This window comes from Microtus ochrogaster, unplaced genomic scaffold (assembly GCF_000317375.1).
Source record: "Microtus ochrogaster isolate Prairie Vole_2 unplaced genomic scaffold, MicOch1.0 UNK8, whole genome shotgun sequence".
NCBI lineage: Eukaryota > Metazoa > Chordata > Mammalia > Rodentia > Cricetidae > Microtus > Microtus ochrogaster.
In genome coordinates, this window is record NW_004949106.1 from 8,972,427 (window position 1) to 8,992,953 (window position 20,527).

Genomic DNA, 20,527 nt, shown 5'->3' on the forward strand with positions numbered 1-20,527 from the left:
ACCTGCCAATCGACCCTTTGCAGGAAAAGTCTCCATGGTTGTCCCCTCGGGTTCCACGCACGGTCTCCCTGCCACGATGCGGGCTACCCGATCCCTTCTCGGGTTTCTTCTGCTGTGGCCCTGCCAAGGCGCCGGTTGTTCGCGCCCTCCGGGTGACTTCTGGCAGTGCAGCGAGCACCGGGAGGCCGGGAGCGCTGCTCGCCCAGACCTGGTGTCCTGCTGGGAGGGGCGTCCCCCGCGCTCGCGAGCTCCGCCCCCGGCTGCCTATAAGTGGTGGCCCGGCCCACGGTGCGGCCGCGGCGGTGGCGGTGGCGGCGGCGGGAGCAGGCTCAGGGTCTCCGGCGGCCGGTGGATCCTCCAACCCGCTTCCATAAGGCTTTAGCTTTCCAACTTCAGCTACAGTGTTAGCTAAGTTTGGAAAGGAGACAGAGAGAGACCCCGGTGGCAGCTTTGCTGTTGATCTTTGTCCTAGTTGTCCTTTGGGGTCTTGCGGCGGCACAAGGCTGTTGTGCTTTTAGCGGTGCTATCTCCGGTTCCTCGCACTCCCGTGAATAAGCCCCTGGGCAAGAGCAGCTACAGCAACCAATACCAAAACAGGCAAGGGGAGAGCGCCTGGTGCCATGACCAAGGCAAGAGATCAAAGCGGCCAGGAAGGATGCTGTGGTGAGTTGTATAATCCTAATGCGTCAAGAGGTGGGATTGCAGGTGGACGGGGTGGGGGACGCAGTTCCGTGAGGGTTGACTTCTGTTTGGATGGAGGCTCCGAAGAATGTAAATTCAACGTTTGGTTAAAAAGAGCTTGCAGATCGGCAAGGATAGATAGAGTACGTTGGGCAGTGTGGAATTCCTAGCCCTGATAAACAAACCTCACCAAAGCTGAAGAATGTTGAAACAGAAGTTTCTTCACGGTGCATTAAGTCGGGCGGTTATTGGCCAAGAGGCCACGCTTGGACCTCAGGGGATGGCATGAAGTAAAGCGAATGCATCAATCTGTAGGTGACCTGCTTAAACACCACACATACGTATGACCCAAAGCAAACTCTAACCTGAGCGCAGGGGTATGGCGAAACATAGTTTTCATTTACTCTCTCTGGGCCTTTGTAGGATCCTTAGGAAACTACCTGACCTCGGCAAAATTCCTTCTCTACCTTGGCCACGCTCTCTCCACTTGGGTAAGTGAGATTGCAATGACTCTTCGCGCGTGATTGCGCAAGCCCTGTTTACTTTCTGTGGAGACAGTTGTATTAAGCGAAATTGTTCTTAGACACATGTTTCAGCAGAATTTTTTTTTCAAAGACAGTTCCCATGATTATTAGTAAATGTTTCTTAATGGTGAAATGCTAATAATTAACTGAGTGAAACTGTCCATAATAAGATTGACAAGGACAGGAAAACATGCATAATTCCTACGGTTGGCAAATTCTATGACCCACTCCCAAACTGGAAAGGTTATCTCGTGAGTCTTCTTTCTTTTCCCACGCTTAAGAAACTTTTTCTGAGGTCTGGAGAGATGGCTCAGTGGTTAAGAGCACTGACTCCGTTTCCAGAGGACCCGGGTTCAATTCCTAGCACCCACATGGCTGCTCACAGCTGCCTGTAGCCCCAATTTCATGGGATCGGGCACCTTCACAGACATATGTACAGGCAAAACACCAATGCATATAAAATAAAAATAAATAAATTTTTAAAGAAGAAGAGGAGGAGGAAGAAGAAAAGAAACGTAACTCTTTTCTTGTGTTAGAGTCTGGTTCCAGCATGCAGCATCATGAAAATAGAATAGAATGATATACTAACAAATATTGGCCTATCAGGGTAACAGTAATATTGTAAGATTAGCTTAAGTATACCTAATCCAAGATCAAATATCTAAATGATAAAAAAAAATCTAATCTTCAAAGCTGTTATCTGTGGCTAGTTAATATGTGGGTAGTACAAGCTGGGATAAAAACCACCTCCCATCTGTGAGTTCGAGACCAGCCTGGTCTACAGAGCTAGTTCCAGGTCAGGCTCCAAAGCCACAGAGAAACCCTGTCTCGAAAAACAAAAACAAAAACAAAAAACCAAACAAACAAACAAAAAAACCCACCTCCCCAGGAAATTAGGCATGGCTTCACAATTCTCCCATTGGTTTCTCAAGTGGCTTTGAGAAAATTCCAGAATTTCCACTCTAGATTCCTCTATAAGCCCCCCCACACACACAAATACCCCAAAGAGGGCTACATGTGTTCAATAGATGATTATTAGAAACCCTAAACAATTATTCTTACTGCTTAGAAGTCATGACTCTAAGCATATTCTGTGCCTTATTAACAACAACGAAGAATTTCCAGAGTCTAGTTTGAAGTGCTACTTTCTTTTAATTGACTTACCTATAAGCCATGAATGGGGGCCATCATACACAGAAATCTATGCCCTCTGTCCTCAGGAGGGTATTAGGTTGGGCTGTTGGTTCTCTGAGAAACAGCAGCCTCAGATAACTTCCTAGAGAAGCTAATTCCTGGGTTTTGAATGCTTACCCAGGGATGACTCTGCAAATATATTCATAAACAAAGTGGAATTGGCCTGAGTTTGTTTTAGCTGGTGGCATAAGAAAAAAAAAACAGCAAAGAGCCCTTTATAAATCTAAACCAATAGCCTGTTCTTGCCATTTAATTCAGTAATATTAAGCACAAAGGGACCAGTGATGGGTGAGGGTCTGGAGTCCTCCAAGAGAACCAGGGCACCTCTTTTCTAAACACTGATTAACTTCAAGGCTCATGTGACCTTTGGGTGTTAGACACATGAGAAAAGCTATGGGTGTTCCAGTTTTTTTTTTTTATTAGTTTATTTTGTATTTTGTATTGAGAAAGAAAATATAAAGCATGTTCCTAAAGAAAGGTGGAAGATGCTTGTTCTAACCTTATAGTCAATTGAAAAAATGGACGAGTCTTCGGGAGACAGAAAGATGAGATGCTACAGCAACAACTGGGCCACAGAAGGGTTAGTGTTTAGTCTTTGCTGCAAAGGGTACAGAATTCTGTTTCCGTGCTTTGTCTCCTGTGTGCAGACACACATACATACCACACACACACAGATACATACATGCCAACATACACGCCAACACACACACACACCACACACACGCCAACACACACACCACACACACACCACACGCCAACACACACACACCACACACACCACACACACGCCAACACACACACCACACACATACCACACACACATGCCAATACACACATATGCCAATACACACACCACATGCATACAAACACACACCACACACACATGCCAATACACACATATGCCAATACACACACCACATGCATACAAACACACACCACACACACATGCCAATATACACACCACACACACATGCCAACACACACACCACACACACCACATATACTCACCAACACACACACAAGTGCCAACACACAACACATACTTTCTTGCCAACACAACTGAACTGTGATTCCTGAGACCTTAGACATAGGGTCTTTGGGCAGAAGGTTCTCTGAGGTTAGGTTTGTGTGATCTGTGTGTTTTTTTTTCATTTCTGACTTCATTTCTACTAACGGGATAACACATTTCATGCTGCCGTCGGAGCACAAACCAGCTGAGAAGTAGGTGCTTTCGTTTAGGAGTTTGTAACACAATTCAGTAAGGGCTTCCGAGCAGCCACAACAAAAGCACCAATGTGAAACCGTGAAAAAGAGGGGCTTACTTCTCTGCTCACAGAGGCCTCTGTCATAACGTAGAGTGCCACCTGCTACGTCCCTTTTCCTCATAGCCTCTGCTACCCCCTGTCCTGTGCCTGGGTTGCCTCCGTCTCTCTAGACTGGAATGCGGGCACCATGAAAAGGAGCCCGCTGAAGCTGTGATGCCACAGTCGCGTGGGGCACGCATTGGAAACCAGTCTAGAGGCGTTTATTAAGTGGATTGATGGCTGTGGTTACTAATGCTCAGATCCAGCGTGGGTAGGAAGGCACGTAAACACATATCAAAGTAGAGTTGGAGCGTGTGGCGGGGAGGCAGACAATGGATGCGTGAAAAGGCGGGCTGAGTACTTAGCCAGCGTTTACTTAGATGTTGCCCTGTTCTTGGGGTTTTTATAAGCACACAGATTATCACTTCTTAATACTTGGAAGGTCTTTGGAAATTAGGATAGCCAGAGCAATTTCAACCTCATTCTCCAAGCTCTAAATCTTGTGTTCGTTTTGGATTATGATTGGAAATGGCATCATTCTTTGCACGAAGATTTCCCTACCTCTGCAGTGTTAATGTTTGGGGTCAGGAAATGCTTCCTGATGGAATGAGGGGTGCCGGCAGTATTTCCGTACCTCAAGTTCCCTTCAGGCAGGGAGGCTGTGATACCCCCAAAGCATCTACAGACATTAGCAAGTGACCCCTAAGAATAGAATGCTCCCTAGTTGAGAATGACTTGTTTATTGTGTTAGCATGAATCAGTTTACATTTTGAATATTTAAAGTGGTTATTTTAGTCTTGTTAAAATTTAATAGCGTTTGACTTATCAGTAAAATAATTTCCTTCCAACATATGAAGTTTATCATGAGGATTTTGCCAGAGTTAGGGAAGATCTCAGAGTGGAAGTTCTTTCACACAGGGTCAAATATGTAAGGAATTTAGTGATGATTCTGACGAAATGGTGTCTTTCCTCAACGTTAACCTAAAATGTCCGGGCTGGAACTTGTAATCTCATAGAGTGTCTCTTCCAGATTGTTCATGTATTCATCTATCTGACTAATTAAAAAGTTTCTGTTAAACTTGTACCACATTTTATGCCAACTAATAGCAAAATTCCTTATATGTTCTGGAACTATGTAAAGATATAACTCTCTGTCTCAGCTTGTTTCATGACAGAATCTACAATGTAGCTCTTGCTATCCTTGAACTCACTATGTAAACCAGGCTGGCCTCAAACTCACAGAATACCACCTGCCTCTGCCTCCCAAGTACTGGGATTAAAAGTGTATATCACTACACCAAGCTATCTTTTCAAAACTTATCTTTACTAAAACATTAAAATAGCCGTTTACTTATATATTTATTTCAACATGTTTGGTCTTATGGGATCAGAGTTTCCATGATTGATTTTTTTCCCTTCTGTTTGTTCTGCTATTTTACAGCTTTGAAAAAAAAATTACTCGTAGAATAACACATTAAAAATAAAAAAGATAGCAATGAAAACCCATCAGAGGCCTCAGAGGCCATTCCTACGAGTTCCTAAATTGAAAAACTGGCTTGTGTCAACCCTTAAGTTAAACTAATGCTTAGAAATTATAAGTAATGAAGCTTGACTTTTCCATTGTGCTGGAATGAATCTTTAACACGAGGCCAATTTTCAAGTCATAATTATTGGCTTGGAAAACCATCCGATGTAGCTAGAAAGTATCCTTTTGATAAGAAAACGACTTCTTGACTACAGCGGGCTACAAACTCAACACCTTTCAACCAAACCTCCTTGTCTTGTTTCAGGGGGATCGGATGTGGCATTTTGCCGTGTCTGTGTTTCTGGTGGAGCTCTATGGAAACAGCCTCCTTCTGACAGCTGTCTATGGGCTGGTGGTGGCAGGCTCTGTTCTGGTCATGGGCGCCATCATTGGTGACTGGGTGGACAAGAATGCCAGACTGAAAGGTGAGTGCTATTACGTAACTCAGCCTGTGTTCTTTGGACCAGCCCGTGTTTCCTCTGTACTGGAGAGAATAAATCATGACTCAGAGAAAAGACTCGCGCAACAGAGCTGAGGGCTAGGGGCTGATGGCCACATCTGGATTCAGGGTCCTGAGGCAGCTGCATTAGTTGGGGTGTCAGGGCATTGACTTCATAGATTTTTCTTTCTTTTGACAGTTTGTCGGTTTCAGAGGTTAACAATTAACCCGGTAGCCAATTTTCTGGGAATCGCGTTAAACATTAAGTTTGCTTAGTTCTGGCTTCCTCCCTCACCATGAGTTGTGTGAGGTTCCTGGGTACAGCTTGAACATCTGTCCTCTGGTGTACATTTAAAGGTGTGTGTAGTGGAATTTGACAACCAAACCCAAGGGAGAATAACCATGTCTGGACAACAGACAGCTGAATTACACTTTTTTAAGGAAAAAAATTATAATATGTTATAAAAATTATAATAAGTCATGCATGTATTATATTGTACACATGATAAAATGATTTTTATTCTAAGGCATCAAGACATATTATGTTTTATATACAAGAAATTGGAAATAACTAAGCAATTTGGTTATAGGAATATAAGATGTGTGTGGATAATTATTTGAAACTCAGTTAATAATGCGAAGAGCTGTCCATGCCTGTCTGAAGATAGACACAGGGAAATCTCTAAGGTATAGCTAGCTTTGTTCAGCTCAGGGTGATAGCTCCTAAATAAAGAGTCAACAGGCTTACAGAGTTCTAGGATTTGGCATTACTAGTAAAATGATTCATAGGAAAATTTTCCTATTTTGAGAATAAGTCGATAAGAGCACATATAGAAAAAAAATTATACAGTAGGGAAAACCAAATTCTCTTGATAGCTAGCCACAAGAATATTCTCCACAGGATCCTTTAACCATAACGTGGTTGAATGTTGCAATCACGCGTTCGGGAAGTGCTAAGTTGGATGGAGAAGGCTGTGGTATATGATAGGAGTCTCCTGTCTTTGCAGTCTCAGCGTCTCACGAGCCACCCTTCATGTGACTCTTCCCTGCTCCTTACAGGACGAAGTCACTGTTTCTTCCTCTGCTCTCTGAGACTTTGTGGCACCTTCGTTATTGTCCTGAGATGGTTATACTCATCTTCCCACATAGCCTTTCTTCTGGTGTGTGGGGACTTGGTTTTTAATCCTTAGCTATGAATACATGCATTGGGTTTTGTTTCAGGGAGGAGTCTGTTTTGTTTTAAGTCTTTGATATGATCTTCCAAGCCAGGATAAGCCTTACCGTTCTGGATGGCAAGATCTGTAATTGTAACTTATATCTTCCACAATGTTTTCACAAATATTTTATTTGAAGATCATTGTGATTCCATAAGGGAAGGAAGGTGGATGTTATCCTCCGCACTTACCAGGCATAGGCTTAAGAACCATTAAATATCCTGTCCTAATGATCTGCCTATTAGTGGCGGGAAAATGGCTACTGGGTTCTTACCTGGCCTTGTTCACCTATATGAAGGAGTGTCTCTCTCTAACAGGACCTTGCATTTTTTTCTGATGGAAGGCATAGCTCAGAATTTCATAGCAATGACAACAAAATACAAATCAGAAGAAATCTACGATGTATGGGTTCTGGGCAAATGTTTGTGTATTTTTTATTATTTTAATAGATCAAGCAGGCCACGTAAGCGAGAGGTTACAGAGTCCACTTCCTCTTCAGCTCTTCTCTAACCTCCTACGTGTTTTTATTTTAGCTTAAGCAGTTGAGGGTTGAAGGATGGATCTTATCCAAACAACACTTCTGTTTATAATAGTAAACTTCCTAAGAATTAATGAGATAAATATGCAGTTATCATGAAAGACTTCAATTAATAGAAGAAAGCCACTGCTCCATTATTTTGTTTGCAGGATTCTCAAGTCTGTGGGCAGGACCTAGCGAGGCAGAATTTACTCTTGGCGGGGTTTCTTGGTCTTGTAGTAGTTATGCATGTGCATCCACGTAGCTCAGCAATCGTGTGAATGACAGCATCCTGCTCAACCATGCTGGTGCAGTGAACATTTTGCTTTTGCTCCATACAGTGGCCCAGACTTCACTGGTGGTGCAGAACGTCTCCGTCATCCTCTGCGGAATCATCCTCATGATGGTTTTCTTACACAAACATGAGCTTCTGACGATGTATCACGGATGGGTCCTTGTAAGTTCTCCACGGGGTTCTTGCTGTTTGTTTCCCAGGTCCTGAGGATGGAGCCCGGGATCTCAGAAGTACTAAGCATACACTCCACCACTGAGCTGTGCCTCAGCTCCCCAGGATTCTGGATGAGAGAACAGAACATCCAATAGCGGTGAAGGTGTAAACCCTTTTCAGACTAGGAGTGTACCTTGTGGGTTTTCACTGTAACCTTTAATATTGATTTCTAGATCCATGGGTCATTTTGATTCTCTTTTTTTTTAATTAATTAATTTATTTATTATGTATACAATAACCTGTTTGTGTGTCTGCCTGCCGGCCAGAAGAAAACACCAAACCCCATTACAGATGGTTGTGAGCCACCATGTGGTTGCTGGGAATTGAACTCAGGACCTTTGGAAGAGCAGGCAATGCTCTTAACCTCTGAGCCATCTCTCCAGCCCCATTTTGATTCTCTTGATTCTCCTTTGATGATGTTTTAAAAAAACATTCAACTGTCATATAAATGATGATTGTATAACTTTTGAATTAACTATAGATAGTACAGATCTGAATGATGCCCTGACCTTTAATTTCTGACTCCTGGTACTCAATTGTCCCTTGTGCAGAAAGTAAAGTTACTTTTTATGAATGACACTAAAATAAAAAAAAAGATAAGCTTCCGTATTAACTCAAGTTTTTTTACTCTGATTCCTTAGACTGCCTGCTACATCATGATCATCACTATCGCAAACATCGCGAATCTGGCCAGCACTGCTACCGCCATCACAATCCAAAGGGACTGGATTGTTGTGGTGGCGGGAGAAAACAGAAGCAGACTAGCAGGTAACTGGGATGACCCTTTCGACTAAAGGAACCCATGAATCCATGGCCCTAAGTGGGAAGGGATGCCTTTTTACCGTTGGTTGTCCAGGAAGGCTTTAAGGACACTACACGGGAAGCACCAGGGCTTTGCATTGCTGCCCTGACAGAGGTCAGACAGGGCAGTGACTTACCTAAGTGCTCCGGAGTTAACTTTAGGATCCTTCCTACTGTATCCTCCTCTGTAAATCTAGCAAGTAAACATCTCATTTGAACTTTTCGGGTTTTTTTTTCTTTTTAAATTATGCTGTTTCTCAATTTCAGTTGTCATGGTAGCAATCTGACATGGTATTTTGCCCTCATAAATATGGAAATATTTTTATTTTTTTTTTGGTTTTTCGAGACAGGGTTTCTCTGTGGCTTTGGAGCCTGTCCTGGAACTAGCTCTGTAGACCAGGCTGGTCTCGAACTCACAGAGATCCGCCTGCCTCTGCCTCCCGAGTGCTGGGATTAAAGACGTGCGCCACCACCGCCTGGCTAAATATGGAAATATTACACGCACTTTAAGGATTGTACCATTGCTACTTTGTTTCTTTCTACCAAATGGAGATAACACAGTTGTAGCAGAGATTATTGAAGTTAGTTTTCACTTCAAAAAAAAAATTTCTTTTGAACAGTAATTATCTCACATCCTACAAAATGTAAGACTTCTGAAATATTTTCAAACAGAAGACAGGACATGTTCTTTAACAAACAATCTTAGTTTGCTGGAAACACAGACAAATAGCTTAAGGAAGACCAGAGTGTCTTCAAGACACATGCCTTATTTCACGAATGCTCCTAAGGCCCCTGGCTTACCCGGTATCCTCCTTCTTCACCGCAGGGCCCGCAGGTTTGAACTGGCTTGGTAATTACACAAGGTGAGAGAGGAAGGTCACCCCGGTCAGCTGAGCCGACTCTGTGGGTCATTAAGATAATGAGTTTCACAAGCGCAGTGCCCAACAATCCTGACAGACAGGAAAGCCATTCCCGCTGAGTAAAGCAGCCCACTCGAGGACCGCAGAAGTGAAGACTGTGTGCCGGGGTTAGCAAGCGGCTCCGTTTGACTAGACCTGGTGGTTCAAACATAAAAAGAAGGCGGGAAGGAAATAGGAATTGAAAGGGAGCAAAGTCTATGGGAGACCGGGAACAGGCTTGTCCCTCCTGCCTGTGTGCCTCTTCAGATAGCTATGAATGTGGCCCCACGTATTTGTAGGTGACTGACAACACCACACTCTAATTTTCAAAGTTGGACACCTCTGCTCTAGAAGAAAAAGAATTTGTCTGAATCATTACCTCCTGGTAGCCGTATTACAACCCAGGGAAATACACTGAGGTTTTGTGGGAGAGCAGAACAGTGAATGTGTTCCAGAAAATTCTCTTCCATTCTTGGTTTATTTATAAAAAATAATACTAACTTCACATCTCTTTTTTGTTCTGCTGAAAGAGAAGATAAGACTTCATCCCCTTTTTTGTTAACTTTCTCCTTTTAACATTGCTTTAAGCATGTAAAATATGTCTGTGTTTTAAAATTCAGGGGATAAGAAGGAGTGTATTTTGAAAACAGGTCAAAAATGTATTTTTCTAACATATTTGGAAAAATATTTGGCCTCTAAATTATTTTTCTTTCACTTATCTGAATTTATTAACTGCACTCATTTTGACCCTATAAAGTCCATTAAGTTAAAAAAAAAAAAGGTTATTTTAGGGAACTGGAGAGATGGCTGGCTCCTTAAGAGCCCATTCCTCTCTTCTGGAGGACCCGAGTTCTATTCCCAGCATGGCATTAGGCAATCACCTGAAACTCCAGCTTCAGGGGGTCTGATGCCTCTAGGCTCTGTGGGCAAGTACCCTTAATGCATCTACCTGCACAATACACATCACTAAAAAGTAATAAAAAGAATTTTAAAAGTTGTTTTCCTCCTTAAAATAGCTTTATTAGGGCCAAGCAGTTGCCATGTACGCCTTTCATCCCAGCATTTGGGAGGCAGAGGCAGGTGGATCTCTTTGAGTCTGAGGCCAACCTGGTCTGCAAAGTGAGTTCCAGGACAGCCAGAGCTGTTACACAGAGAAGCCCTGTCACAAACAAACAAACAAGCAAGCAAAGAAAAGCAACAGCAGTAACAACAAAAAGCCTTGTTCCAGGGAAATTCTCAAAATCTTTAAGTAGTCCTAATAAATATATAGACACAGACAACGTAACTCTGTGGATCTATAAGAAAATGTTCCAGAACAATTGAAAAGAGGACTGGCCATTTCTCAGCTAACCCCTCTCCTTCTTTGTGAGTTATTTCATGGTAGAAGAATCTAGAAAAGACAGCCTGTTTCCTAGCCTTGTGGGCTTCCCCACAAGGAAAAAGGGAAACGGAATGTCAGCCGATCTCTTTTCCTGGTCAAGTGGTCCAGTCTTAGTTACTGCCCTTCTGCCCCCACCCCCACAGCCAGGCTGATAGATCACTGAAGGACACCTACAAGTTTTCTTTTCTGATATTTACCCCCAGCGGATGGTAACTAAAATCCATGCTTCCAAACAGGATACAGAGACTTCTTAATTCGGAGGGTCAGCGGATGTCTGACCATGGATTTGGTGTGTCATTTCTGCTATAAGCAGAAAAGTCGGGGGTTGGGGAAGGGTTATGGCTAAAGAAAAATAGAGAAAAGAAGGAAAGTAGAGTCTGTGGCCTTGGCTTCCTGTAAGGATGCTAGAAAACCAAGCAGGAGAGTTGGCTGTATTTGTGTGTGTTTGTGTGTGTGCATACATAAAGAATAAGACTATGAGCTGGCGGCTGGTTGCTGTCTGCTCTTGTTTCTTTATTCCAGCATTCATGATTTCAGAGAGTTCTAAAACTGAAAACTGTATCACTGAGGCCAGACAGAGTATAGTTTTTCACATGTGTGCTCTTAATGAATCTAGGAACTAGTCAGATATTTTTCAGGTTCTCTCTTCCATGTAGACTCTGCGCCCTCCTTCCCCAGGCTTTCTGATCCATCTGTCTCTCTTGCCCCTTTGTGGGGGCAGTCTGTAGTGACAGCTTGTTGGAATTCCTGGCTAAGTATTCTGAAGGAAAATCTGGCGGTTCGCTTTGACAAAATATAAATAAAATAAATAAAATATAAGGCGTAAGTTTCATGCCTTAGCTCTATTGCTTAAAAAAGTTGGTTTCACGTTCTAGACAGAGCAGCCTGCTGGCAAGTCCCCTTTGAACACGTCTTCTCCTGTGTGGTGTCATGTACTTGTCACAGTGAAAGACATTGCGTCGTGCCATGTTCTGTGCCATAGCTATAGCCAAAGCCACCAAACCAGCATGAGGCCAACCCTCATTTGAGTCTTCACATGGGAATAAATGTAAATTCACAGAGCGCATATGTGTGAACGTTCAGAAGACTGATTCTCTTCTAGGCTATCACCATCCAAACAATTAGGTCTTCAAAACAGCTGCTAGTTCCTTCTGCTCCAGAAAGACACAAGCTGTTTCCTGATGCCACCTTTTTCTTGACTATTGCCTTCCTAAGTATTCTATAAAATATGGAAACTGGGGTCTCGGGAGCTCTGTGAACCCCCAGTTCTTGATCAACTAGGAAAGGGAAACGTTTGACTAAGACATTTCCTGTTGTAACGAGGTTTTAAGACACAGCTGTTCTTTCTTGAATGGCTTTTCTTTTTGGGACTCAAATTGCTGAGTCACTTGGATCAGTTCCTCGTGTCCCTAGTGGCTTGCGCACTGGAAGCCTGTTAGTGGGCAGGCAGATGTTAGGGGAGCCTGTGCGAAGGAAGACATACTCCTGAGGGAGATGGATGACCGCGGCCGCTACCTTTGCCTCTAGGAAGGCATTGCGACGGGAGGTCGGTGCCGGCTGCCTTTGCCTTTCAAGTGAAAGGTGATGAATATCAAAGTTCTCCCATTATCGTGTGTGCCTTGTACACTCCTAGGACTAATCAGAAAGCCACCGACGCCGAAGAAATGAGGGGAAGGAGAGAGGCCATGCCCAAGGATTCTCGTTAGTCACGTATTGATTTTTCCTGGCTGACCCAGATGATTGCCGAGGATCTGCCTCATGAGTTTCCGCCCTCCTTCATGCTATAGGGCACGGCAAAGTGGATCATTGCCTTAGCTGCCCTTCCTTCATCTTTGATACTCTTGTACATCCAGGAACCAACTTTAGAAAACCCTGTTATCACGGCGAAATCTTCCTCTCCTAAGCTCACTCCTTGTCTGCATCTTCACCCGCCACTCTCCATCTCCCCTGCTCCATCCTTCACTTCCAAACAATCCTTGCATGCTGGCTGCCACCTATGAACCACAGAATCCATCGCCTTCTTACCACCTACGACCCTTTCCGTTCCCCCTCTCTCATCCTGTTTAAATTCCAAGGTCAGTCATGACACCACGCTTGCCTCCCAGGGCAAGCCTTGGCTCACTTGACTCTCTCTCCTGTTGTTGGGCTAACTCAGTAACCCCTTTAAAGCCAACTTTCACAGTAGAGCAAGACTGGAGAAAAGACATGTCTTAGCTCAGTGTGCCCATGAGCAAGGAGCTGCTCTTTTCCTGCCGTCAGAGGAACGAGCCTGGCTCTGCGTTCAGCCTCTTTCCCTCCATCCTGAAGGATGGCTGTGCATTTTCTCCTACATCCTGCAGGAGCGTCTACTGGGCCACCTTCCTCATGCTTGCTAACTTTCTCCACTTGCTAACTTTCTCTGTGGTTTAATTTCCCGGGGGGGCAGCATTCACATTGTGCCCTGAAGGGATACCTATGGGAAAGATAAGAAAACAGTGTTTCCTGGAGTTGGCACCTCTTGTGGACTCCTCCTGCTCTGTTGTCTTTGAGGTGCCCACTGGTTCTCAGGGGGCCCATTGAGTGCCCCCTCTTAGTCTCACGTCTGAGTGCCACTGCCCCTTTTATTTTGTTTCTTGAGTGTCACCATCAGCACTTGGCGCAGGCGGTTTTCCTCCACTTTGAAGCACTGTCCCCTTTTCATTTCTAGGATACGGTATTCTTGTTTTTATCACTTTGCTCATTCCTACTCATGTTTTTGACCTCTAAATTTTGGCATTCCTAACAGTTTAGAACCTGGTCTGTGCTCTACACACACCCCCTTGAGATTCAATCGTATTCCATAGTTTTAAAAACTGGCAAACTTCTGAAATTGGCTCATATCTCTTTCTGAATCTTCAGCCTCGTTGATGTAGCTATCAGTTTCCAAAGAGCCTTATCAAAATCAGCATTTCCAAAATCCAATTCTAGTGCTTTTATGCAAAACCCGATTACTCCAAGGTTATCTGCTTCTCAGTACTTAGTAACGCAAGAAAAATAAAAAGAACGGAGCTCCTTAGAACCATCAACGACACTTCTTTCTTAGACTCTATCACCCATAATCTATTATCAGCTCATCATGAGTCTGCCTTTAAAGGAGTGGTTCTCAACCTGTGGGTTGTGACCCCCTTAGGGGTTGCATTATGAGATATTTACATTACAGTTCCGAACAGTAGCCAAGTTATAGTTAATAAGTAGCAATGAAATAATTGTATGGCTGGGGGTCGCCATGGCATGAGGAACTGTGCCAAAGGGTTGCAACATTAGGAAGGCTGAGGACCACTGCTTTAACATAAACATTGTATGTGTTTCACAGTTTACCAGATGTTTCCTTGTAGCATTTGTAGATACATATTTCTACACACATCTGTAATATATCATGCAGAGTATATATTGTTGGTTGGCTGACTGGCTTTTCCTAGAGGAGTGTTAGCTTCATGAAAACAGGGACTGTTCTTCACAGCTAATGTTTTGGTCACAGGATGCCTTTTAGAAACTGGCCTTCCAGGGATCTGTCCCTTTGGCTTTTCGCTTTCTATGATGTAAGTGATCAGGCTGTCTTGGATAGGTTTGAACTCTTCACTCACCTGCCTCTTGCCTCTGTAGATATGAATGCCACCATCAGAAGGATCGACCAGCTCACCAACATCCTGGCCCCCATGGCCGTAGGCCAGATCATGACGTTCGGTTCCCCGGTCATTGGCTGTGGTTTCATTTCGGGTTGGAATCTCGTGTCCATGTGTGTGGAGTATTTCTTGCTCTGGAAGGTGTATCAGAAGACCCCTGCTCTGGCTGTGAAAGCCGTTCTCAAAGCAGAGGAGGCAGAAATGAAGCAACTGAATGCACCCAAAGGTAACTGGCCAAACCACCAGCTCTTGGTTCTAAGTTCAGCCCTCGGGAGTTTGCTGAAGACCGGATGCTAGTTTGAATTTCAGGCCGTCTTTTTCCAGGGAGGGTCTGGATGAGTTGGCTGTCATCTTTTGAGATTCTAGAAAGGACTGTGGGTTGGCTATAAAAAGACTTGGGGTAGGTCCCTGGCCGCTTTTCTTGTTGTGGGCAGTGGGCACAGAGGAGTAACTGATTGAGGATGGTTGGGAAACTGAGTCATAGAAATGGGAAGACAGGGAACATGGGCATTTCCTAGCATTCCTGAGGGGAGTAAAATAGCCATCTAAAGGACCGTGGGGGTGGGGTGTCGGGGGGGGGGAGATAGAGGCAGGATTTTCCCTGAAGAAGTGGAAGCTGCTTTTCTGGTGAAAGAAATCTTATTAAGGTTTTAAAAGAAGATAGTGTACTTCCACATAATTTTTCTACTTTATCTGATAAGTTTTCCTGCTATTTGCTTTAGTGAGTGAGACCATAATCTCTGGAAGAAAGAGAGGTTTGAAAAAGAGACCAATGGTATTTATTTTTACACCAGAACTATTACTTGGGACCTATTGCATGTCTGTAATTCTGAAATTACCAGTAAAAGGAAAGCAATATTTACAATGTAATAGTCAAGGAGACCCACACAGGAAAAGAATGAGGAAACCCAAACCAATGATGTGTCTTATTTACAGATGCTGAGCCAAAATCTCTGGAGCAATCTCACCTAATGGGCGAGAAAGACTCCAACATCCGTGAACTTGAACCCGAACAAGAGCCCACATGTGCCTCCCAGATGGCCGAGCCCTTCCGCACCTTTCGGGATGGTTGGGTCTCCTACTACAACCAGCCGGTGTTCTTGGCTGGCATGGGCCTGGCTTTCCTCTATATGACAGTCCTGGGCTTTGACTGCATCACTACAGGGTACGCCTACACTCAGGGACTGAGCGGCTCCGTCCTCAGTGTTTTGATGGGAGCCTCAGCAATAACTGGAATAATGGGAACCGTGGCTTTCACCTGGCTACGCCGAAAATGTGGCCTTGTTCGGACTGGTCTGTTCTCAGGACTGGCACAGCTCTCCTGTTTGATCTTGTGTGTGATCTCCGTGTTCATGCCTGGAAGCCCCTTGGATCTATCTGTTTCTCCATTCGAAGATATACGTTCTAGGTTTATGCAGGCGGAGCCAGTGCCCCCAACTACCAAGATACCCGAGACCGGCTTTACAACTGAAACGCCTATGTCCAACATGTCTAATATTGTTAATACTGTCCATGAGATTAGTACTAAATCCGAGCCCATGATCTCCGTCAGCCTGCTCTTCGCAGGTGTCATTGCTGCTAGAATCGGTAAGAACTCTCTTTCCCTATATTAAAAAAGTTAGATCATCTGGGAGCAATAGCGAAGAGAATTCAACAGTAAATTATCTGAAATCACACATGTTAATTTAAGCAAAAGCCACAGTTTATATATAGGATCTACTCATTAAACATAAAATTTTACTTAATATTTTAAACTATATGTGTATAGGTATAGAAAATGTTTAGGATTTTTTTTTCTGAATTGTGTGTGTGTTTTGGGACCTTATGCATATTAAGTGAGAACTCTAATTCTGAGGTAATCCTTAAATGAATATTTTTGAGGATTAAATATTTTTTTTTTCTCTCTCTCTCTCTCTTTCTCTCTTTCTCGTGTGTTACTGGGGATCAAACCCAGGGCCTTCTTGTGCTAGGGACGTGCCTTAAATTGTTACTCTTTTGAAGGCATCCTGGTTGTAAGAAACACCCTTCACAAACAAGTCCCCTCTAGCCGATAGGCATTTTCTACGTTACATACTTTGCCACACAAATTAGTTTTATACCTCTGGCCGGAAGCACAATGTCAAGGCATCCTACAGAGCCAAATTTAAGTAATCATTAATGGAGTTCTGGTGCGTGGCCTCTGAATCCATTTCTTCTTGAAACGAACCCATATTTATCTTGTGATACAGAGCAATTCATGAATTTATCAGAGGCATTAATACTCAGGCAAGACAGCTTTATTGGGAGCCCTGTGATACTCAGGCAGCAGTGGCAGAGTGGGTTAAAGTTTCCGTGTTCTTTAGCCATGGCCGCACGTTAGATTACTTTAAACTTTAGACCTGCTAGAATTCATAGGCTCTGCTTCCTGAGGCCATTTTACCTTTGTCGTCTGAATAACCACAGAAAAATGGGACTGAGATGCTTGTGGCTTAGCTTTATTGGGTCCGGTGGCTGTAAGAATAATTTCTTAAAGGCATTAATAATCCAGTGCATACTGATAAATTATATAAGGAAAAGTGTGATGACTATTTTCTATCTATGAGCAATTCAAAGAATCGAGAGCTCCAATGTATTTTGCATATGTTAACACACCTGCATAAATATAAGCTATATAACTATAAGCTAAATTATACGCTAAAATCTAATCTTTTACAATCTCTTTTACCATATAGGCCTTTGGTCCTTTGATCTAACTGTGACACAGTTACTGCAAGAAAATGTAATTGAATCAGAAAGAGGCATTATCAACGGCGTGCAGAACTCCATGAACTACCTTCTCGACCTCCTGCATTTCATCATGGTCATCTTGGCCCCCAATCCCGAAGCCTTTGGCTTGCTCGTGTTGATTTCTGTCTCCTTCGTGGCAATGGGCCATCTCATGTATTTCCGATTTGCCCAGAAGACTCTGGGCCACCAGCTCTTTGTGTGTGGTCCCGATGAAAAAGAAGTGACCGATGAAAATCAGCCCAACACCTCTGTTGTGTAAAGCCGTTTAGCGTAAAGTCGTTTAGCTCTGGCCCCTGTTACTAGATTAGGGAGGGCGTGTGTGCTTATTCTGGACCGCACGATTCCAATAAATGCCTGCGTATTTCTCTGACTTTTACCACCGCTGTGCCTGGAGGGCTAAGAGCACTAACTAACCTAATGCAACCAAGGTGGACTGGTTATTTTCCCTTACATTTAGACATGGGGGGAAGAAAAGGAAGAGGGAAAGAAAAGATAAGTGTATCTATGAAGAGACTCTAATGGTGAAAATGGAGTTCCTTTGCTCTTAGGAGTCTATGAAATTTTACAAAGAGTGGCTGGCTATCGGGTGAGTTAAGTTACTCCTTAGCAGGTATTTCTATTATATCGGCTAGAATTCAGATAAATCAATTCTCCCCAAGACTCACTCTTGGAAAAGTCTAGTCCTCTTCATTTTTTTTTATTAGATCAATCATATCATTCTCAGGTATGTGATAGAATCAGGTTTTTCTCCATGTATGAAGATTATAGTCTGATAACCAGTATTACCCTTCTAAAGCCCGTTGAATTTAAGGAATTTGTTGTATGTGGAGAATGGAATATGTAGCCAGCATTGTTCAAAAAAAAAAAGGATTATGGCTTACCCTTTGCATTTCGACTATCAGGTTGGGCAAAATATTCCAGTAACACGCCTGGGGCTCATCCCAAAGTGATTCTCAAAAGCTGTAGGTGCTCACGCACGACCAAAGTTGTAGACTCCTAGAGCAGGGCGGGAGGTCGTAAAGTAGGTTATCCGTGTGGCTGTAGCCGCTGACAGTTAAGCACTACACCTAAGGGCTGAGGCCCCTATGGAACCAGAGTCACCGTCGTTGTCAGCGGTCACTGTCTTAGTACACGAGCTAGCTGCCCTCCAGCCCCGTAAGCGGCCTGGAGAAGAGAGGCCACTCTTGGAAAGAAAGACCTGGGAGTCATTGGCTCAGTGCCGCCCACCCTCTCCCTCCACCCCCAGCCCAGCAACATTTTACTTTGATAGATTTGGGCTTAGGCATAGGTTACCTCTGCATTTATATTTAGAGCAAAGCCGGCCACAAAGGTTTCCCTGTCAGTACCTCCGAGCAGAGTCAAAGGAAAAACTGTTTGTATATATTTTTAAAACTGTTTCGCAAGTTATTGTGTACCCTGCCAGTGCCGACCTGGGACATTGCCTAACTTCCTATGCACTTTCATGGAGACTGCAATACGTTGTTGCTTCGAGCACTTTGTCATTGAATTTAATCTTCTCCTCCTCTTTCTATACAGTATGACATGATTTACTATGTTGTAAAATCTTCATAAAACGTTTCTATATAAAATGTTTTGAAAATCTTAATTTCTCTTTACTGAGTTGGGTTCTCCAATGATTATTATTATTATTATTTACTTATTTCAAAAACTAGCATAGAAGGCATTTGGTGTCATTATGGCCTTTGGAACAATGGATGCCATAGTCAATTGCTTATCTCCTCCCCATCCTTCACCACTGAGCTCTTCCCTTGCTCCTTCAGTAACTTTCCCTCTTTCTATGTCCTGTTGACCATTTCTTGACCTTCCTCACCACCTGACCGTGCCTTGGTTTCCTCCTTTGTAAGTTTTCCTCATATCTAGACCCACAAAGATCCATCTTTTTTCCCCTTGAAATTTTCAAATTTTTCCATCTTTATGTAGAGAGGATTCTGTTGTGTAGATATGGCCACATTTTCGCTCCCTACTCATCTACCCATGGATATGTATGGAGGTTATCTCCACTTCCTCGTTGTTGTGGAGAGAGCGGTAATGAGTCTGGGTGCGCGGCTATCTACGGTAGGATATAGAGTCCTTGGGGACACGCCCTGGTGTGCTATAGTGGCTCCCATGGCAGTTCTGGCTCCATCATGGCAGACAGAATGGCTGTTTTAGTTTCTACTCCTACCAGCAGTGAACGAGGGTTCCTTTCCTCCACATCCTTTTGCCAGCGTTTTGCTACCTGAAGGCTGTCCTGATGGGTGAGGCGCCATCTCAGGGTATATAATCTTCACTTCCCTGATGACGGGGGATGTTGAACACAGTTTGAAATTCTTCTTAGCAATTGATGTTTCTTCTTTGGGGGGGGGCATTATTTGGTAGCCCATTCCTCAGTCAGCAGATGAGAGGTTTTGTGGTTAATGTGTGCACGTCTTTCTAAACTCTGGATGTCAGCTCCCTGTCTGAAGTGTGACTGGTTCTTCTGTCGTTCACCCTGCTGATAACTTCTTTGGCTGTGTAGGAACTTTTGACTTCATGTAGCCCCATGTGCTGATTCCTGGGGCTAATTATTTAAGTTGTTTTATTATAGGACATCTGTATTGGATAATATGACCTATTCATTTATTTATTTATTTATTCATCTTTTTAAAAAAGAAAACTATCTTTTTTCATTTTACATACCAATCCCAGTTCCCACTCCTTCCTCTCCTTCCATCCCCTCCACCTTCCCCCGCCCCCATCCCCCCCTCCATCCATTCCTCAGAGGGTAAGGTAAGGCACATTGCTTTGGGGAAGGTTCAAGGCCCTCATATCCATCCAAAAAGAATGGGTTCCCCAAAAAAACCAATACAAGCAGTAGGAAGTGGCCCCACAGTCTGCCCCAGCCATACGACTATCACCCACATTCAGGGGGACTATTTAGGTCCTATGCTGGTTCCCTCCCTGTACGGCTGGAGTTGGGGAGCTATGTGTTTTTCTCTATAAAGGGCACCAGTTTTGTGTCCTGCGTTATTAGTTTATGGTATTCTGTATAAGAGTGCAGGAAGCCCAGAGCCCAGTGCACATTCTTTGACTTTGAATCAGTCATAGCGAGTTCTGAGGTTCTACTTTCCCTCCTGTAACTTGGAGGTGATAT

General features: G+C 43.6%; 1 protein-coding gene across 1 annotated transcript; it reads left to right on the forward strand.

The window, feature by feature from the left end:
- Positions 1-295: 295 nt before the first annotated feature.
- On the forward strand, positions 296-18,996 carry Slc40a1 (solute carrier family 40 member 1). Its single transcript, XM_005366386.2, has 8 exons — positions 296-663; positions 1,105-1,172; positions 5,494-5,653; positions 7,740-7,855; positions 8,548-8,674; positions 14,609-14,854; positions 15,565-16,215; positions 17,340-18,996. Exons 1-8 carry the CDS (start codon positions 621-623, stop codon positions 17,651-17,653), a joined length of 1,725 nt encoding a protein of 574 aa, XP_005366443.1. The 5' UTR covers positions 296-620; the 3' UTR covers positions 17,654-18,996.
- Positions 18,997-20,527: the final 1,531 nt, after the last annotated feature.